This window comes from Triticum dicoccoides, chromosome 6A (genome assembly GCF_002162155.2).
Source record: "Triticum dicoccoides isolate Atlit2015 ecotype Zavitan chromosome 6A, WEW_v2.0, whole genome shotgun sequence".
NCBI classification, from domain to species: domain Eukaryota; kingdom Viridiplantae; phylum Streptophyta; class Magnoliopsida; order Poales; family Poaceae; genus Triticum; species Triticum dicoccoides.
Window position 1 is genome coordinate 167,579,177 of NC_041390.1, and position 20,453 is coordinate 167,599,629.

At 47.3% G+C, this 20,453-nt stretch overlaps 1 protein-coding gene across 1 annotated transcript; it reads right to left on the reverse strand.

Annotated features, from left to right (window-relative positions):
* Positions 1–16,124: 16,124 nt before the first annotated feature.
* Positions 16,125–18,336, reverse strand: LOC119319036 (protein trichome birefringence-like 19). Its single transcript, XM_037593555.1, has 3 exons — positions 17,481–18,336; positions 16,759–17,313; positions 16,125–16,590 (listed from the first exon to the last, which is right to left on the reverse strand). The coding sequence occupies exons 1-3, from the start codon at positions 18,111–18,113 to the stop codon at positions 16,333–16,335; spliced, it is 1,446 nt and encodes a 481-aa protein (XP_037449452.1). The 5' UTR covers positions 18,114–18,336; the 3' UTR covers positions 16,125–16,332.
* Positions 18,337–20,453: the final 2,117 nt, after the last annotated feature.

The window sequence follows — 20,453 nt, forward strand, 5'->3', positions numbered from 1 at the left end:
TTCTCTCATTTAGAGACTTAGCTGCAGTCCGGCACTCGCCTAATTTTGAAAAAATCCTACCGAGTGGAGAGCGATCCTCCCACTCGGGGGCTTAGCTGCAGTCCAGCACTCGCCTAAGTTCTCTCATTTAGAGACTTAGCTGCAGTCCGACACTCGCCTAAGTTTGAAAAAATCCTACCGAGTGGAGAGCGATCCTCCCACTCGGGGGCTTAGCTGCAGTCCAGCACTCGCCTAAGTTCTCTCATTTAGAGACTTAGCTGCAGTCCGGCGCTCGCCTAAGTTTGAAAAATCCTACCGAGTGGAGAGCAAACCTCCCACTCGGGGGCTTAGCTGCAGTCCAGTACTCGCCTAAGCTCTCCTACGAAGAGACTTAGCTGCGGTCAGCACTCGCCTAAGTTTGAAAAATCCTACCGAGTGGAGAGCAAACCCCCCACTCGGGGGCTTAGCTGCAGTCCAGCACTCGCCTAAGTTCTCCTACGAAGAGACTTAGCTGCAGTCAGCACTCGCCTAAGTTTAAAATCCTACCGAGCGAGAGCAAACCTCCCGCTCAGAGGCTTAGCTGCAGCCCAACGCTCGCCTAAGTATGAAACACTTCTCATGTCCCAAGGACGACGAGAGGCAGGTCGACTGCCACCTTCTCCTTCGGAGCTGCACCACAGACACAAAGTTATTTTGAGAGAAGATCAAATCCCACTCGACGGGTCATCCACAAAGAGATTCAACGACAAATCAAGTTCAAATAAAGCCTAAAATATCCGAGAGACCTCAGATCGAAGTACTCGAGCCCACAGCTCGGCAGAGTTTAACTGTTACACTTCCACTCGGCATTCCAAGGCAAATTTAAGGCAGAGTTTAACGGATTACAAAATACACTCGGCATCCCGAGGCAAGTTTTTTCATTCCTCAGGAGGAGGAGGACTGGCAGGGGCGACAAACTCATCCAAGTTGATCCCATCTGCGATGCGGGTAGCAGCAGCAATAAATGTCTCCATGAAGTCCTGGAAGTTGTGCTTCCTCGTGTTGGCAACTTGGATGGCGGCCAGCTTCTCCTGCCGCACCTCCTTGCAATGGACGCGGACCAGAGACAGAGCCACGTCGGCACCACACCGAGCTGAAGACTTCTTCCACTCTTGCACTCGGTCAGGGATTCCGTTGAGTCGAGTCATCAGAGACTCGAGATCGTTCTGGAGCGTGGACTCTCGCCAAAGCGTCGGGTCGATCCGCGTCATGGCAACCTTCAGTCGAGCCAAGTAATCCACGACGCCGTCAACGCGGGATTCCAGTCGGAGCAGGTTCATGGCAGCTTCGTCTTGCACCGGAGAGTTGATTGGATCCAAACCTGTTTCGATCCGCCCGGTCTCCTCTTCGAAGTTCTGGCAAAGTTCTGCATGCACGGCCCAAGGATAAGTCAAATTCATAAAACTGAGTCGACACAAAGAGAACCAGTCGGAACTGATTGTGCACCTTCGAGCTTGATGTACAGCTTCTTGGCAAAGCTCCTCAAGTAGCTTTCCAGGTCGTCTCTCCTGCGAGCGACGCTTTCCATCTTCTCGCTCAGGGTGAGGTGCTCCTTCTTCCAACGTGAACACTCCCTGTTGGCTTCCTTCAGATCGGTCTTCAACTTGGTGTTCTCCCCTTCTAATTGGTCGACCGAAGCCAGCTTCTGCGCGGCCAGAGCGGTCTTGTCATCAGCCTCCTTACGGGCAGCAGCCAAGTCCTGATCCTTCTTCACCAGAGCTTCTTTCAGTTTTTCTACAAAAATGATGATTGAGTCAGAGAAAGCGAAGAGATACTCAAGCCTGAAAACTAACCAGTCGACAAAGGCGTCTTACCTGCGGTGCCGTCTCTGACCTCCTGCAGCTCCGTCCTGGCCAGCTCCAGATCGAGGTTCATTTGAATTTGCTGCTTCTCTAGGTCAGCCAAGCAGGTTCCAAGATCACAAGACTTCTGAAGTCGAAGGGGAGGAGTTGCAATCTTAGTAAAAAAAAGAAGAAGAGCAACAAAGACAATAAATACTAAGACTACGGTCGACTGCCAGCAGTCCACCATAGTCTCGGGGACTACACCCAGTGGGTGCACTTAGCGTGCCCCCACTGGTTCCTATCCCACCGGACCGACCCCTGAAGTCGAGTCAAAGACAAGTTGCTTCCGAGCAGCTGAGAGACAATAAGCCTACACCCAGTAAAAAAAGAGAGAAAGACGTCGACTGCCCGCAGTCGACTTCCATTCGACATGGCCCGATCAGACAGAGCGAAGAAACTCAACTACGACTCAATTTAAAGACTACAGCCGACCGCCAGCAGTCGACCGTAGTCTCGGGGACTACACCCAGTGGGTGCACTTAGCGTGCCCCCACTCGTTCAAAAAAAACACCCAGTGGGTGTACAAACTTAAAGATCTTCGGAAAAGAGATTCTTCAAAGAACATACCAAAACAGACCAAGTGTTGAAGTCGACTGACCTGGACATTGCTCTGAAGAGCCGAGCTTGCGTCGTAAGCCGCCTGGCAAGCCTCCCGAGCCACTTTTACCTGCTCCATCATGACTCCAGCCTGGCGTACAACCTCCTTCGCAGCAGCCGCTTGGTCCTCAGGGACGGGGTACGCAGCAAAAAGCGAAGACGGATCTGCAGTCGACGCTGAAGGCTGCACACTCGTCAAAGGAACAGCGAAAGTCACGGAAGCCCGAGTGGGTTCGCCATCATCCCGAACTGCAGCCTCAGGCGCGGGAGTGGATTGCGGAGCCTTGCCAGCCAACACCTTCTTCTTCCTCTTCACCCTCAGTGGTGTGTTGTCGTCGTCGTCCGGGAGGTCGATAACATGAGGAGGAGCTGCAAGGAAAACATTCAATCGACCAACGCTTCAGTCGACTCGTAAGCAGGACGGCAGTGATCGTACCAGGGTTGGAGGTGACAGCGTCCTCCATCTCTTGGTCGTCGTTCCTGGCGGAGACCTCAGAAGTTGCACCACTGCAAATCTCGAAAGTTAGTCAGTTGGCCCAGTGAATCGACCAAGGATCCGTCCACAGTCGACAAAGGAAAGCAAGTGTTGTTGTTACCCCGAAATGGTGGGAACAGCTATCTTCATTTTGGGCAAGGCCTTGGGCGGCTTAGATGGCGCCGTTCGCGGGTGCTTGGGAGCCTTCCCGGTCGGCGGAGGAGAAGAAGTCCGAGGGCGTTTCGACGACTGCCCAACAGGAGCGGCCGCCTTGCCACGTTCCTGCGCTGGATCGTGGGCGAGCTTGGACCGTCCCTCCGAGCGGGAGGGTTCAGCCTCCTCCTCCTCCTCACTGGAGAAGATGTCGTCGCCCTCCTCTCCCTCACCGTCGGACTCCCACTCGACCTGGTCGTCCCCGCTCTCGCCTCTGCTCCCCTCACCTTCCTCGGTCGGCCCTTGTGCCCCGTTGGGCGTCGAGTACATCTCAGTGGTAGCCTGGAGGACAACAGACAGGACGAAAGTCAGTCGACTTACACAAAGAAGACTAATACAGAAGGCCAGATATCCGACACAAAGACATACCTGATCCACTTCATATGAGTTGTCGAGTGGAATCACCCTTCTGGCTCCTCGAGGGTTGTCTTTGTTCCCCGTGATGCTTGACAGCCACCCCTCCAGCATCTCATCGGTGACCTCCTCCGGGTGGATCCGAGTGGTGTCGTCAAGGCCAGAATACAGCCACATCGTATGGTCTCGCGCCTGGAGCGGTTGGATGCGCCTCTGGAGAAAGACCTCTAACAGGTCCATCCCAGTCACCCCCTCACGGACAAGTTCAACCACTCGACCCGCCAATACCTTGACTTGGGCACTTTCCTCCGGCGTGACCTTCAGAGAGATAGGCTTCTCGGCTCGGTCGAGTGAAAAAGGAGGAAGACCGGTCGACTGCCCGGGGGTCGCCTGGTCCTGGCAGTAGAACCAGGTCGACTGCCAGCCGCGGACCGACTCCGGGAAGGTGATAGAGGGGAAACAGCTCTTCCCCCTCGTCTGGATCGCCAGACCCCCGCACAACTGGATGACTTGCGTCTTCTCGTCACTCGACTTGGCCTTCTTCACGGACTGGGAGCGGCAAGTAAAGATATGCTTGAAAAGCCCCCAATGCGGACGGCAACCCAGGAAGGCCTCGCACATGGAAATGAACGCGGCAAGGTAGACTATGGAATTGGGGGTAAAGTGATGGAGCTGCGCTCCGAAGAAATTCAAGAAGCTCCGGAAGAATGGATGGGGAGGCAGAGAAAACCCTCGGTCGATGTGGGTGGCGAGGAGCACGCACTCACCGTCACGGGGTTGCGGCTCAATCTCCCTCCCCGGGAGACGCGCGGCCTCGTGGGGAATGAATCCTCCCTCGACCATGTCGTCGAGATCTTCCTACCGGAGCACCGATGGCATCCAATCGCCCTGAATCCAACCCTTGGGAAGGGTGGTCCGGGAGGAAGATCCACCTCGCGAAGACTTCTTCCCTTTCACCGCCGCCGCCGCCTTCTTCGCGCGCTCCAAAGCAGTGGTCTTGCCCTTCACCATCGTTGCCGGCGAGGTCTCGCATGGGCTAACGGCGCTAGGGTACGGCCGAGGGTCGCAGGAGAGCTGGCGAAGGGAGAGAGGAAGAAAGAAAGAAGGAAGCAGAAGAGAAGCGCGCGGCTTGGAAACCCCGAGCCGGAAACTTATAAGGGGCTGCTCCCGAGTGACTGACCGGTAGGCCCAGGCAGCCCAGTCAAATCCCGCAACAGACGTGCGCACAGTACGTGGCGAAAAGGCGACGCGAGGATCAAGGAGTTTCCGCTTTTTCACTTCCGATTACTGCGGCTACTCCCGTCCCGCGCGCTTCCCAAAATCCAAATCTCATGAGATCCGCGGGCCGCAGAACCGCTTGCCAAAAACAGAGTATCCCGCTCGTACCAACACTCGGCATGTCACAAGCAAGGATATTCACTCGACGAAGGGCCTGGAATGGATCAAGCCGACTGAAAGAGGTTGGTGACGTCGTCCGCGACAACTGACCCTAAGCGAGGCACTCTTACAACCTCGAAGAACCGGTCGGAAAGGATCCCCAACTCTTCCCCCACTCTAACCTCGATCCATTCGGGGGCTAATGATGAAGCTATGTACCTGGGGTAGGAGCACGGACCCGTCCCAAAGAGTCCTACCCAAGGACATCCCTAGAAGAAATCACCCATCAATCGACTTGAAGGTACTTCACTCGACGGGTTCAAGACACTCGACCAAGAAGCTACCACTTGACCAAGAAGCTACCACTCGACCATGAAGCTATTCACTCGACTGCCAGGAGATCTACAGTCACTCCGTAGGCAAACGGTCAGCTGTTAAGTAGTCTTCATGGTCATTACAGCACTTTATTAGAGGCGTTACCAGTAACGCCCCATCTTAAATGTACTTTAAAACCCTGCATTACTGAGGGCAGGAGCGGGTCGGCGAACTCTATATAAGCCACCCCCCTCCTCAGTAGGAAGGGTTCGCACCCCTGTAATCCATACACGCATAATCCAGTCGACCGCCTCTGGGCTCCGAGACGTAGGGCTATTACTTCCTCCAAGAAGGGCCTGAACTCGTAAACCTCGCGTGTAACAACTTCCCAATAGCTAGGATCTAGCCTCTCCATACTCACCCCCCTACATCACTGTCAGAGTTAGAACCACGACAGCGACCAGCTAGAGAGCGACAACAGTCATGAACATGTATTAAAATTAATCAACACCGAATGCAAGCATGAGTAGGATATAATCCACCATGAACATAAATATTGTGAAGGCTATGTTGATTTTGTTTCAACTACATGCGTGAACATGTGCTAAGTCAAGTCACTTAAATCATTCAGAGGAGGATACCACCCTATCATACCACATCATAACCATTTTAATAGCATGTTGGCACACAAGGTAAACCATTATAACTCATAGCTAATCAAGCATGGCACAAGAAACTATGATCTCTAGTTGTCATTGCAAACATGTTTATTCATAATAGGCTGAATCAGGAACGATGAACTAATCATATTTACAAAAACAAAAGAGGTTGAGTTCATACCAGCTTTTCTCATCTCAGCCAGTCCATCATATATCATCATAATTGCCCTTCACTTGCACGATCGAACAATGTGAATAATAATAATAGTGCACATGCATTGGACTAAGCTGGAATCTGCAGGCATTCAATAAACAGGAGAAGACAAGGAAATATGGGCTCTTTTGTCAGATCAACAATAATGCATATAAGAGACACTTCAACAATTTAATTATGGTCTTCTCCTATCAACCCTCAAAGAAAAGAAAAGAAATAAAACTATTTACACAGGAAAGCTCCCAACAAGCAAAAGAAGAACATGAAATCTTTTTGGGTTTTCCTTTTAATTACTACTACATGCATGGAAAGTAAACTAATTAAAAGCTACAACTATTTTTTTTGGTTTTTCTTAAGGTTTATTAAACACACAAGAAGAAAGCATAAAAAGGGAAAATAAACTAGCATGGATGATACAATGAAAAAGTATGAGCACCGACATCTAGCAATGAGTGTGTGAGCATAAATGTAATATCGGTGAGAAATACGTACTCCCCCAAGCTTAGGCTTTTGGCCTAAGTTGGTCTATGGCCACGGCTGGCCTGGCTGATATCCATAATAGTAGCTAGGGTCGTACTGTGATGCAGCAGCTATCGCTTGCTGAGCTGCAGCGTGGCGACGAGCAGCCTCCTCTCTCCTCCCGTACTCATCTGCCTCCTCTCTGGTAATAGTATATCCTCTTCTTGCCTGATAATCAAAGAAAGTAGGAGCAGGGAGAGTAATACGGACAGCACGGCGTCTGTCAAAGATTAGTCGATACTGGAGAGGTGATTCGTTCCTCTCGACAAACTGGTGGTGAACCATAGCATTAAAATCTAGATAGGCAGGAGGTAATTCAATATCATCTACGCGTACATCTATACCAAGAAAATTAGCTACGCGGGTTGCATAAATTCCACCAAAGAAATCTCCATTAAATCTATTAAGATGCAACCTATGTGCAACAATGGCTCCCAAATTATAAGATTTGTCTCATATCACAGCACTCCTAAGAATACTGAGGTCAGGGACACACATGTGACATGCCTCATCTTTACCATTTATGCATCTACCTATGAAGAGAGCAAAATAATGTATAGCAGAAAAGTGAATGGTCCCTATGGTAGCTTGTGTAATATCTCTAGATTCTCCCACAGTTATGCTAGCAAGAAAATCTCTAAATTCAGATTTGCGAGGATCCCTTATACTACCCCATTGTGGAAGTTTGCATGTAGTGGTAAAATCCTCTAAGTCCATGGTATAGGATTTATCATAAAGATCAAACAGGACAGTTGGAGAATTACGTGAAGTTGAAAATTCAAACCTCCTCACAAAGGAACTAGTGAGATTATGATACTGACTGCACTTCTCTTCCTCGAAGCTCACGAGATCAGCGTTACGCAAATATGCGTTGAATTCTTCTTTTATTCCCGCTCGATCCATAAAATTTTCAGAAGGCCACTCACAAGGACGCACTAGAGCGTCTCTTGGTGGCTCTTCATCAGCATCACGCATTGCAAGCCTGGGTCCTTACTTCCTTGAAGAACCACCTTGGAACATTTTCCTAAGCATTTTTCTTCCTCTGAAAAATTCCGAATTTTTTTAGTAACTTCAAAATAAAAGTAAAACAAACTCAATAATATTGATAGCAACTACTCCTACAAGTGCCTAGGACCTATATCATGCATCAAAACTACTTGGAACCATATAAATTTGACATCCAAGCTCAAGAACAGGGTCACCTAAGCAAAAAAAAATTGCAATGAATAAAGCACTAGAACAAAAACTAATTGGACCAATGGAGGAGTCACATACCAAGGAACAATCTCCCCAAGCAGTTTTGTGAGAGGTGCTTTGAGCAAGGAGATCGAAAATGGCAGCAAATTGAGCTAGAACTCGTGCTTGAGCTGGATATTCATGTTTGGGGGAGGAAGATGAAGTGTGTGGGTGCAGGAATAAGTGGAGGAGGTCCATCGTGGGCCCACGAGGCAGGGGCGCGCCCTCCACCCTCGTGGGCAGGTGGTTGGCCCCCCTGGTGTGTTCTCAATTCCATAAATCCTCAAATATTCTAGAAAAAATCATATTTTATTTTCAGGGCATTTGGAGAACTTTTATTTTCGAGGTATTTTTATATTGCACGGATAATCAGATAACAGACAAACAAATATTTATTTTTATTTTATTTAATATAAATAACAGAAAGTAAAAGTAGGATACAGAAGGTTGTGTCTTCTAGTTTCATCCATCTCATGATCATCAAAAGGAATCCACTAATAAGGTTGATCAAGTCTTGTTAACGAACTCATTCCGAATAACATGGAACCGGAGAAATTTCGAATAGCACTATGTTACCTCAACAGGGATATGCACATCCCCAATAACAAGAATATCATATTTCTTCTTGACAGTAGGAAGAGGAAATTCAAAACCTCCAAATATAATCGATGGAATTTTTCCAATAGAGTTGATACTATGAAATTGTGGTTGCTTCCTCGGGAAGTGTACCGTGTGCTCATTACCATTAACATGAAAAGTGACATTGCATTTAGTGCAATCAATAATAGCCCCTGCAGTATTCAAAAAGGGTTTTTCAAGAATAATAGACATACTATCGTCCTCGGGAATATCAAGAATAACAAAGTCCATTAAAATAGTAACATTTGCAACTACAACAGGCACATCCTCACAAATACCGACAGGTATAGCAGTTGATTTATCAGCCATTTGCAAAGATATTTCAGTAGGTGTCAACTTATTCAAATCAAGTCTACGATATAAAGAGAGAGGCATAACACTAACACCGGCTCCAAGATCACATAAAGCAATTTTAACATAGTTTCTTTTAATAGAGCATGGTATAATGGGTACTCCTAGATCTCCAAGTTTCTTTGGTATTCCACCCTTAAAAGTGTAATTAGCAAGCATGGTGGAAATTTCAGCTTCCAGTATCTTTCTTTTATTTGTAACAATATCTTTCATATACTTAGCATAATGATTGGTTTTGAGCATATTAGTTAATCGCATACGCAAAAAGATAGGTCTAATCATTTCAGCAAAGCGCTCAAAATCCTCATCATCCTTTTTCTTGGATGGTTTGGGAGGAAAGGGCATGGGTTGCTGAACCCAAGGCTCTCTTTCTTTACCATGTTTCCTAGCAACGAAGTCTTTCTTATCATAACGTTGATTCTTTGATTGTGGGTTATCAAGATCAACAGCAGGTTCAATTTCTATATCATTATCATTACTAGGTGGAGCATCATCATGAACATTATTATTAACATTATCACTAGTTTCAGTTTCATTACCAGGTTGTGTTTCAGCATCAGAAATAGAAATATCATTTGGATTCTCAGGTGTTTCAACAATAGGATCACTAGAAGCATGCAAAGTCCTATCATTTTTATTTTTCTTTTTTTTAGAAGAACTAGGTGCATCTAAATTATTTCTCTGAGAATCTTGCTCAATTCTCTTAGGATGGCCTTCAGGATACAAAGGTTCCTGAGTCATTCTACCACCTCTAGTCATAACTCTAACAACATTATCATTATTCTTATTATTCAATTCATCGAGAAAATCATTTTGAGCTTTAATTACTTGTTCTACTTGAGTGGTAACCATAGAAGCATGTTTACTAATAAGTTTAAGTTCACCTTTGACATTAGCCATATAATCACCCAAGTGTCCAAGCATATTTGAATTATATTTTAATTGTCTACCAAAATAAGCATTAAAATCTTCTTGCTTAGCCATAAATTTATCAAACTCATCTAAGCATGGGCTAGCAATTTTAGTAAATGGGATTACAGCTTTATCATATCTATAGAGAGAATTTACCTTTACTACCTGTGTTGGGTTATCAAGACCATGAGTTTCTTCAATAGGTAATGGATTAAGATTATATGTTTCTTCAACAGGCGGTAAATTAAGACCATGTATTTCTTCAATAGGAAGTAAATTCTTAACATCTTTAGCTTTAATACCCTTTTCTTTCATAGATTTCTTTGCCTCTTGCATATCTTCAGGACTGAGAAATACAATACCCCTCTTCTTCGGAGTTGGTTTTGGAATAGGATCAGGAATTGACTCTGGAGGTGTCCAATTATTTTCATTTGTCAACATATTCAATAGAATTTCAGCTTCATCCAGTGTTCTTTCCCTGAAAACAGAACCAGCACAACTATCCAGGTAATCTCTAGAGGCATCGGTTAGTCCATTATAAAAGATATCAAGTATTTCATTTTTCTTAAGAGGATGATCATGCAAAGCATTAAGTAATTGGAGAAGCCTCCCCCAAGCTTGTGGGAGACTCTCTTCTTCAATTCGCACAAAATTATATATTCCCCTTAAAGCAGCTTATTTCTTATGAGCAGGGAAATATTTAGCAGAGAAGTAATAAATCATATCCTGGGGACTACGCACACAACCAGGATCAAGAGAATTGAACCATATCTTAGCATCACCCTTTAATGAGAACGGAAATATTTTAAGGATATAAAAGTAGCGAGTTCTCTCATCTTTAGTGAACAGGGTAGCTATATCATTCAGTTTAGTAAGATGTGCCACAACAGTTTCAGATGCATAACCATGAAAAGGATCAGATTTAACCAAAGTAATTATATCAGGATCAACAGAGAATTCATAATCCTTATCAATAACAAAGATAGGTGAAGTAGCAAAAGCAGGGTCAGGTTTAATTCTAGCATTTAGAGATTGCTTACTCCATTTAGCTAATAATCTTTTATGTTCAGTTCTATTTCTGCAAGCTAAAATAGCTAAAGAAGCATCTTGATCAAAAACATAACCCTTAGGAATGGTAAGTGGTTCTTCATCATCACTTTCATTAGTATCATCAGATTCAATATTTTCAATCTCTCTAGCCCTAGCAAGTTGTTCATCGAGAAAATCACTAAGTGGCATAGTAGTATCAGGCATAGTGGTAGTTTCATCATAAGTATCATGCATAGCAGAAGTGGCATCATCAATAACATGCGACATATCAGAACGAATAGCAGAAGCAGGTCTAGGTGTCGCAAGCTTACTCAAAACAGAAGTGAATCAAGTGCAGAGCTAGATGGCAGTTCCTTACCTCCCCTCGTAGTTGAGGGATAGATCTTGGTTTTTGGATCTCTCAAGTTCTTCATAATGATAAGAAGATATATATCCCAAGTGACTCAAAGAATAGAGCTATGCTCCCCGGCAACGGCGCCAGAAAATAGTCTTGATAACCCACAAGTATAGGGGATCGCAACAGTTTTCGAGGGTAGAGTATTCAACCCAAATTTATTGATTCGACACAAGGGGAGCCAAAGAATATTCTCAAGTATTAGCAGCTGAGTTGTCAATTCAACCACACCTGGAAACTTAATATCTGCAGCAAAGTGTTTAGTAGCAAAGTAATATGATAGTGGTGATAACGGTAGCAAAAGGTAACAGTAGTGAAAGTAATATTTTTGATATTTTATAGTGATGATAGCAACGGAAAAGTAAATAAGCGAAGAACAATATATGAAAAGCTCGTAGGCAATGAATCGGTGATGGAGAATTATGCCGGATGAGGTTCATCATGTAACAGTCATAACCTAGGTTGACACGGAACTAGCTCCAGTTCATTGATATAATGTAGGCATGTATTCCGAACATAGTCATACGTGCTTATGGAAAAAACTTGCATGACATCTTTTGTCCTACCCTCCCGTGGCAACGGTGTCCTTACGGAAACTAAGGGATATTAAGGCCTCCTTTTAATAAAGAACCGGAACAAAGAATTAACACATAGTGAATACATGAACTCCTCAAACTACGGTCATCACCGGTAAGTATCCCGATTATTGTCACTTCAGGATTAACAGATCATAACACATAATAGGTGACTATAGACTTGCAAGATAGGATCAAGAACACTCATATATTGATGAAAACATAATAGGTTCAGATCTGAAATCATGGCACTCGGGCCCTAGTGACAAGCATTAAGCATAGCAAAGTCATAGCAACATCAATCCCAGAACATAGTGAACACTAGGGATCAAACCCTAACAAAACTAACTCGATTACATGATATATCCCATCCAACCCATCACCGCCCAGCAAGCCTATGATGGAATTACTCACGCACGGCGGTGAGCATCATGAAATTGGTGATGGAGGATGGTTGATGATGACGATGGCGACGGATTCCCCTCTCCGGAGCCCCGAACGGACTCCAGATCAGCCCTCCCGAGAGGTTTTAGGGCTTGGCGGCGGCTCTGTATCGTAAAACGCGATGATTTCTTCTCTCCTTTCTTCTCTCCCCGAAAGAAGTTATATAGAGTTGGAGTTGGAGTCGGGAGGTCTACAGGGGGCCCACGAGGTAGGGGGGCGCGCCCTAGGGGGGCAGGTGCGCCCCCCACCCTCGTGGATAGACGGTGGGCCCCCTTGTCTTCATCTTTGGCAGGTATTTTTCTTATTTTCTGAAAAGTGGCTCCATGAAGTTTTAGGTCATTCCGAGAACGTTTGCTCCTGCACATAAATAACACCGTGATAATTCTGCTGAAAACAGCGTCAGTCCGGGTCAGTTCCATTCAAATCATACAAGTTAGAGTCCAAAACAAGGGCAAAAGTGTTTGGAAAAGTAGATACGTTGGAGACGTATCACCCCGCAGGGCGCCGGGTTCGGCCTGGGTCCGCCGGCACCAGTTTCGGCCGAGCTAGCGAAAAACGGGCTTCTGGGGGCGCGACTGAGTCGTTTTTTCGGCGCCGGTGAGGCAAAAACGCATAAGGAGGACCTGTTGGGGGCGCGGCTGGAGATGCTCTAACGGCATGCCATGCACACACGTAGTTGAGCTCTGTAGTTCTCCTTCGTCGGGCACACCTTTGCAAGGACGACGTACACATCGACGACCGCAACGAGCATAGCAATGTGGCTGGCACAACATTTGGCACCGGCCTTGCTTCGATGTCGGAGGTGACACGATCAGACCCCCGCAAGGACAGCATACGCATTCATGACTGCGCCGTGCACAACAGCATGGACAGTGCATCAGAGGGCACATATGTAACCCCCAGTTACATGTCCATCACTAGATATGCAACTTACTACACACAAGTGCTCCACGTGCAACGGCTAGCGTGACAATATGTGTGTAACTAGAGGGTTTCTTTTGTATTTTCTATTATTATTTTTTGCCGCGTGTTCTGGCTTGAACTTATAATTTTCTATTTTCTCCTGTTGCAAATGAATAAAATATGAAAAGGTAAAAAAATCATAAAGTAGAATAAAAAGGCATCCTTTTTACACAATTCACATATGTTTTTTTTTCTTTGTGAACTAGTATTGACGTTTGTTGATCGAGCCAATTGATTAGGCATTTAGGCTTGTGGCGGGCCTCATGTAGCAACCGTAATGCACCCCAAACAACAAGTGTTAGGAAAAAGACAAAGCAAGAGGAGGAGATTAGGAGGACAAAGGAGGTTTTACTCCGCGGTGATTGTACCGCGCGCCCCTAAACATAAGCTGGATTGAACCGCTCACGTGATTTCTAGAAGGTTAAGGGTTTTTTTGCAAAAATGTTGGGGCGAGCTGCTTTGCCATGATGCGGCAAGCGAGGCGCCATTGGTCCACTCATGATTGGCTCTAGACTAAACCATCCCATGCAGTGCAAGTTTAAGGATGGTTTGATTACTTTTATAACTTTGTGAACTAAACCATAACATTCATTACAAGTTTTTGGGTCTTTAGTGCTCTTGCCTTAATTACAAATTGAAGGCAATTCGACAATTGGCATAGCAATGAAGTGTATCCAATTATCACACAAAAAAGGGACAATTGAAGAAAGATCGCGATTTACCTATATAGTTGCACTTGTCGAAGTTGGAAAAGACCCCACAGTCGGAAAGGAACTGGTACGCCCGACCGACAGCCAGCAACACAAGAGATGATCGCCGTTGGTGCGGTCGTGGAGGTGGGTTGATCAGCTTCTTTGTCACTGCTACACTCCGTCGTGGAGTCGTCCTCTGTGAGTGAAACTAAACCCAGCCCAAGCCAACCCCGACTCACAAGTCACATCTACAGTGCAAATTGCAAAATAGATGTTCCTCTGAGAGACCGACAATACATGCGAGGTCAGTCATTCCAAGCACCAAGCACTAAGGTATTTCGACTTTCTGCTCCTGGTGCACACGCATCCCGAACAGAAAAAAAATCCAAAGTAATAGTAAAAGAATATAAAAATATATACAACACAAATGTTTGAATGTTTATTCTCATGCAGTATTTCGTGAGAAAAGGCATTCAATGTGCTCATGATATAAAAAAACAAATTGATATTGTAAAATGGCTCATTTCTGAAGCATTTGGGTCTCATTTTTTTACCAGAAGCACCATGAGTGCAATCTCTTCACGAAAATTTATATGTAGGGAGGATAGTCAAGAATGTTTGCTTAAAAATCATTTTTTATTTTTCTTTCAATTTTTGAAATTTACTGTTCTTTTTGGGTTTCATCTTCATAGGAGTGGATGAGTTTTACGTTGGATCACCAAGTTTATCACAACCTTTTTCTTTATCTGCGCTTGGGTCGGCTATGTTGAGACAACATATGTAGAGTTCCTATGTTGTACCTGAGGTGCGCTTTCGTTACTACTAGGCACGAGAGTATGAGAAAGTTTGTCTTGATGGATAGGTGGTGCTCCAGAAGGATATTTTTTGATATTTGAGTCTATGGTAATATCGATGAAAAATGTGAGTCATCGAATCAAAGATGGATTGATAAAGTTGCACCAAGCTTCTGGTGTTCTCTGTGATAAAAGAGTGCCACAAAAGCCAAAAGGTAGGCTCTATAGAATTTGACATGCGATGTTGTACGGAGTTGAATGTTGGCCAACTAAAAGGCGACATGTCCAATCGTTAGGTGTAGCAAAGATGCGCATGTTGAGATGGATATGTAGCCACATAAGAAAGGATCGGTTCTGAAATGATGATATACGTAATAGAGTTGGGTGGCACCGATTGAAAAGAATAGTGTCCAACATTGTCTCGGATGGTTCGGGCATATATAGGCAGGGCTTCCAGAAGCGTTAGTGTATAGCAAATGGTTAAGGCGTGCTGATAATGTCAAGAGAAGTTTGGGTAGATCAAACTTGACATGGGAGGAGTACGTAAAGAAAGATCTGAAAGTTAGCTATCTATGTGCGAGAACCATGACTTGGTTTCGATATCTCATAGGTTTTGACTCTAGTCCACCCTAACTTGTTTGGGATCGAGAGGTTGTCTTGTTGTTGTTGTTGTTGTTGTTGTTTCAGAATTTACTGTTTGCCATGGTTGCATCTAAGTGCAGAATGACAATTTCAAGCACCAACGTGATATATGGCACCACCTTAAGAGCATATCCAGTTCTCTTTCCTCGGTAATTTTGTGGTCTCGGGGGAGTTGAGCAAAAAAATACCTCGTGTTTGCACAATATTTTTTAGTGATCAAGGAATAGTCCATCTCCCCTACATGAAGGGAGAGTTCGATCTCTCCTAAAGCCTCAAAATTCACTCTCGCCACAATGCCTCTCCACCCGTCTCCGCCCCGGCTACTACGTGGCTATGCCGCTGCTTCCGTTTGCCAAGTACTGGTACCTTCACTAATGTAAGACATTTTTTTTTGCGGGATAATGTAAGACATTTTGACTCACTCGCAAAAAGAAAAGGTAAGAAATTTTGACTGATTAAATTAAAAAGGAAAAAATCTTACATTAATGGACATAGGCGTAGTATATCTGAATCTTTCTGGGAGGCAGCATTCAAAATTGTCAGCACGTGACATGTTGTCTTTGCTTAGGAGACGTGAGAAAATAATTCTATGAGACCAGGTCTCATATAATTCGGGTGAGACCCACCCTGATGGATGACACGTGGCATTCATAAATCACAAAGCATCTACCCCATCCCCATCTGAAATCAAGGGGGGAGGGGAGGAGGAGATTAGATGTTTTGTGATTTATGAATGCCACGTGACTTCCATTAGGGTGGGTCTCACCCGATTTATATGAAACCTGGTCTCATATACTTTTTTTCCGGAGACGTGGAAGGGAAGAGTTTGCGCATTGCCTTTCAGCGGTGGAGCTCAGAGCGTGCCGTGCACACCATTTTTCTCAGTTTTTTTTTTACAGAAACCCTACTGCTGCAGACACGCACAGACAGACAGGCCATGGTATGAATATGATTGGCAACCGTGAACTCACTTTGCTCTGAATTAATGCGGCAAAAAAGAAGATCAATTTACACAAGTCTGGCTTCGATGCATTAGCAGAAGAACTCACTCAATGTCAGTCAGCACGCTGTGGTGGATGAGCCGCCAGCATGTGGAACAGCAGCTCGCTCCACAGGTCGATCGGCCCGGGCAAGCACCAGTGCAGGCAGTCCACCACGAAGCTCCCCTCCACGCTCCCGCCCGGCGGGTGCCCGTACCGGCTCGGGTGCCCGTCCGGCCGCAGCTCCATCGCCTCCGTGATGTCCAGCAACCGCAGCTCCGCTCCGCTCCGGTTCCGCCGCCGTGCCGCCTCCGTCTCCCTCAGCGCGTCAACCTGCGCACGCACAGCCCAAAGACAAACCATCAGAGATCAGACTGCGTCACCAGCCACTCGCGTCACGTCTCCGCGCGCGTTTGCAGCCAACTTTCTTGTTGCTGCGTCGAGAAAGAGAGAGGGGCATGCGTATGGGGCTGCATGCATTGCATGGTCTCCGTTTCCCACCTGCGCGGCGCGGAACTCGGCCACGACAGCGTCGCGGGCGCGCTCGCCGCGGCGGAGCGGCCGCGTGCGCACGCAGTCGCCGCCGGTGTTCCACTCCCCGTTCTCGAAGTGCGCGGGCGTGACCGTCCGGACCACGGCCTTGCCGCGGAACCCCTCTCGGGCTGCGATGGCGCCGAGCGCCGTGCGGAACGCGGCGCGCACCGCGCCGGAGACGGGCGCCTCCGTCGCGTTGTGGGCGCCGCTGGCGCCGTCGTTGCGCCCGACGGCCCGGCCGCCCTCGTAGTACACCGAGGGGCGGAAGAACCAGTTGGTGCCGGACAGGACGATGTGGTCGAAGTCGGCGATGTGCGCCGCCCACCGGGCGTCCGCCGTGTCGAGGTGCACGTCCCACAGGCCCAGGCCGAGCGCCGCGCTGGAGAGGTTGGCTTTGACCAGGAATGGCGACCAGAAGAGCGAGACGTTGAAGCCGTGGCTGCCGTAGTGGAAGTCTCGGCGGACGGCCCTCCCCGTCACGTCCGTCTCCGTCGTGGTGACGAGCTCCACCGGCTCTGCCACCTGCAACATGTTCAAACGCCGGTTGCATCAGCAGCTAGCGGCTAGAAGTGGACGACCGGCGTGCCATGCATGAGTCGGGGACATGCTATTCCCGTGACCTCGACTCGAGTTGCCAAGAGCAATGGGTTGTTTGTCCAACTGAGCAGATCTGCCGTGTTCGCACGCACCTGCGACAGGATGCAGAGCAGTGACTTGACGTGGTTCCTGGCGAGCGAGTCCCCGACGAAGGCCATGGACTTGCCCCTCATGGCCTCCAAGAACCGCCCGGCATCGAAGCGGGGGAGGTCGCAGCCGTCAGGCTTCCACCGCCAGCGCATGAGGTCGAGACCGCCCGGCTTGCCGAACTTCATGCAGTTCTGGAGATCGTCGATGAACGGGCACGTCAGGTTGGTGTAGTACGGCGGCTCGTCGTCCGGCACCCACTGGCCCCGCGTCAGGTCGCAGGCCTCGACGGCGGTGGCTGGAGACGCCGCCGACGTAGACGATGACGACGAGGAGGAGTTGGCCGGCGAAGTTGACGATGATACGGTAGCCGGAGCCGTGGGCGACGAGGAGGTGGTGGCAGGGCCAGGAGATGCAGAGGATGAAGAGGAGGCGCGGCGTATGTTGTGGTAAGTTTCGGCCAAGTTGAAGTCGTAGAGCGAGACGACGGCGAGGGCCAGCAGGAGGAGGATCGGCGTGGCAACGGCGACGGAGACCTTCCGCGAGAAGGGGCTGCTCTTGTGGGGCTTCATCGTCGAGGGGCGTTGGCGTACGCGATCGAGATGAGGAGTTGAGGAAGGTGACGGGCAGAGTCGCATGTGGAAGAAGAAGAAGAAGAAGAAGAAGAAGAAGAAGAAGAAGAAGAAGAAGAAGAAGAAGAAGAAGAAGAAGGCGTACGCAGCGCGTGTGGCGTAATTAGTCGTTCTCTTGGCGGCGGCCGGCGGGGGTCAAAGCCGTTTCTCCTTTAGCGACGGACCGCGGTAGATTGCATGCATTTGCCTCGTTCCATAGTTTAAGACTCTCTCTGACGAAGCATTCTCCTGGGCACGTCACCCCGTGCCTTCCTTCTGAATTCTGGTGGTTGTGGCATTCTGACGATGCACGTCGCGAGCGAGTCAAATTCAGGCGGCCACACAAATCTGCAGGTTCTGAAACAGACTACTAGTAGGATCGCCGGATCCGGCTTGCTCCCATCTGTCTTTTTTCCTTTTTTCTTTATAATGTAATCATCTCTCCCGCTGATTTTAAGCGGGTGGGAACGGACCTTATTTTGTTTGTTACAATCAAATCAGGCCAAGTATGTAGGAGCACGAATGGGAGCATGCAAGTCTCGTCTAGGATCGTAAGCAGACTTGGTATTGCTAGCATTTCAAAACAGATCGTAAGCAGGACGCTATCCGGAAAGGAAAAATGGACGTCAGCTGATGATTTGCTGCAGTTTCCGTGGGTTTCTGCTTGGTTATGGTTAGGACTGGAAACAGCAGTTTCGTCTGCATCCGACGTTCGATCTACCACGGATTAGCTTTCTATATACAGGCACATGCTAAACTATTTTTTCTCAACCAGAAAAACTGTCCGAATGATAAAGGTGCACTCGACCCACGCGTACGTACGAACATTGCGTTCATGTATAAAGAGGAAAAGGAGCTCTGACTTTTCAACCACGAGAGCGCCTTGATTCTTCCGAGGGTGCGTGCTTTGACTTTTCAAGGACAGAAAGGAGTAAAAACAGCCGTGACGGAGAAAAGAGGAAGGGGGGCATCCCAGGTTCCCAACAACCAACTGCATTTCTCCCATTCCCAACCGTGGTTGAGAAATTAAGAGGAAGGGGGCATCCATTCTCAACTACCAAGTGATATCAATTGTCTTAGGGTGTGTTTGGTTTGAGCCCAAACTAGCCCCACCAAATTTTTGGCATGACCAATGCAAAGGTATGACCAAAATTTTCACTAGCTGTTTCTGTTTGGTTTGTAGCCATCGTATGTCCAAAAAGTTGGCAGAATAGATCAACAATTTGTTTCATTCGAATAAAAAGAGATCAACAATTCGTTTGCAACATACCGTTTTGATAAAAATATTTGTCTTCCGTAACTTTCTAACATGACGAAAGCCTGTTTTGCAGTCAAACAGAAAAAAACAACAAAAAGAAAACTGACGCGCATAGCAAGTTCCTACAGAAGCGGCTTATCCCGGTGCATGCGGTCGCTAATTGTGTGGGTACATCATTAATTACAATTTTAAAAAACCGAAACACAAGCTTGCATGCACTAGATATAGAAATAAAAAAAAAGTACATGGGACCCACCAATCAGAGGGGGCAAGTCGCCCTGCCAATATTTTGGAGCAGCTTTTGAGCGCCCTGGAATCGCCCGCGCGTTGGCGAGAAATACATGGGCGCGGCGCTGGCGGGCTGGGCGAGCCAATTCGCTGGCAACCATCCTAACGACTACCAAAATTCAAGGGCGAGCCAATATTTTGGTAGGGTCGGCTTTGGTTATAATCCAAACGCACCCTTAATCTTGCCCCTCCTTGCTAAGGGAAACAAATTATATGAGACCAGGTCTCACGGTTAGCAGGTGAGACCTGTCCTAATGAATGACACGTGGCATTCACAAATCACAAAGTGTCTAATCTCTCTCCTCTCCTGATTTTAAATGGGGGTAGGGTGCTTTATGATTTATGAATGCCACGTGTCATCCATCAGAATAGGTCTCGCGTGAAACTTGGTCTCATAGAATTCTTTTCTCTTGCTAAGCAGGCATGCCGGTTGATTGATAATCCTGATTTCCTTTGTGCTACTATTCTATTAAGAGCTAAATACTTTTCGGAGGGTGATTTACTTAAGGGCGATGATAGGCGCCGGCGCGCCGGCCCAAAGTTTCGGCCGGTCGCGCCTCAGCCATCCGATGTAGTCAGTAGGGTCCGTCCGATCTGGCATCTCAATCCCCAACCCATTCTTCTTTCTCTAGTCAACGCTTTCAAGAAAAAACGCTCTCCTCCTGCAGCCAATCTTCTCCTCCCGCAGCTGTGCGTGCGCTCCCGGCGAGGTCGCCGGTTTGCTCGCCTCTGATGCTCGCCGTCGAAGCTCACCGCCGACGCTCGCCGTCGTCAAAACGCAACAAAAAACAGTTGACCCGCAGCAGCTTTTCCTCACTTTC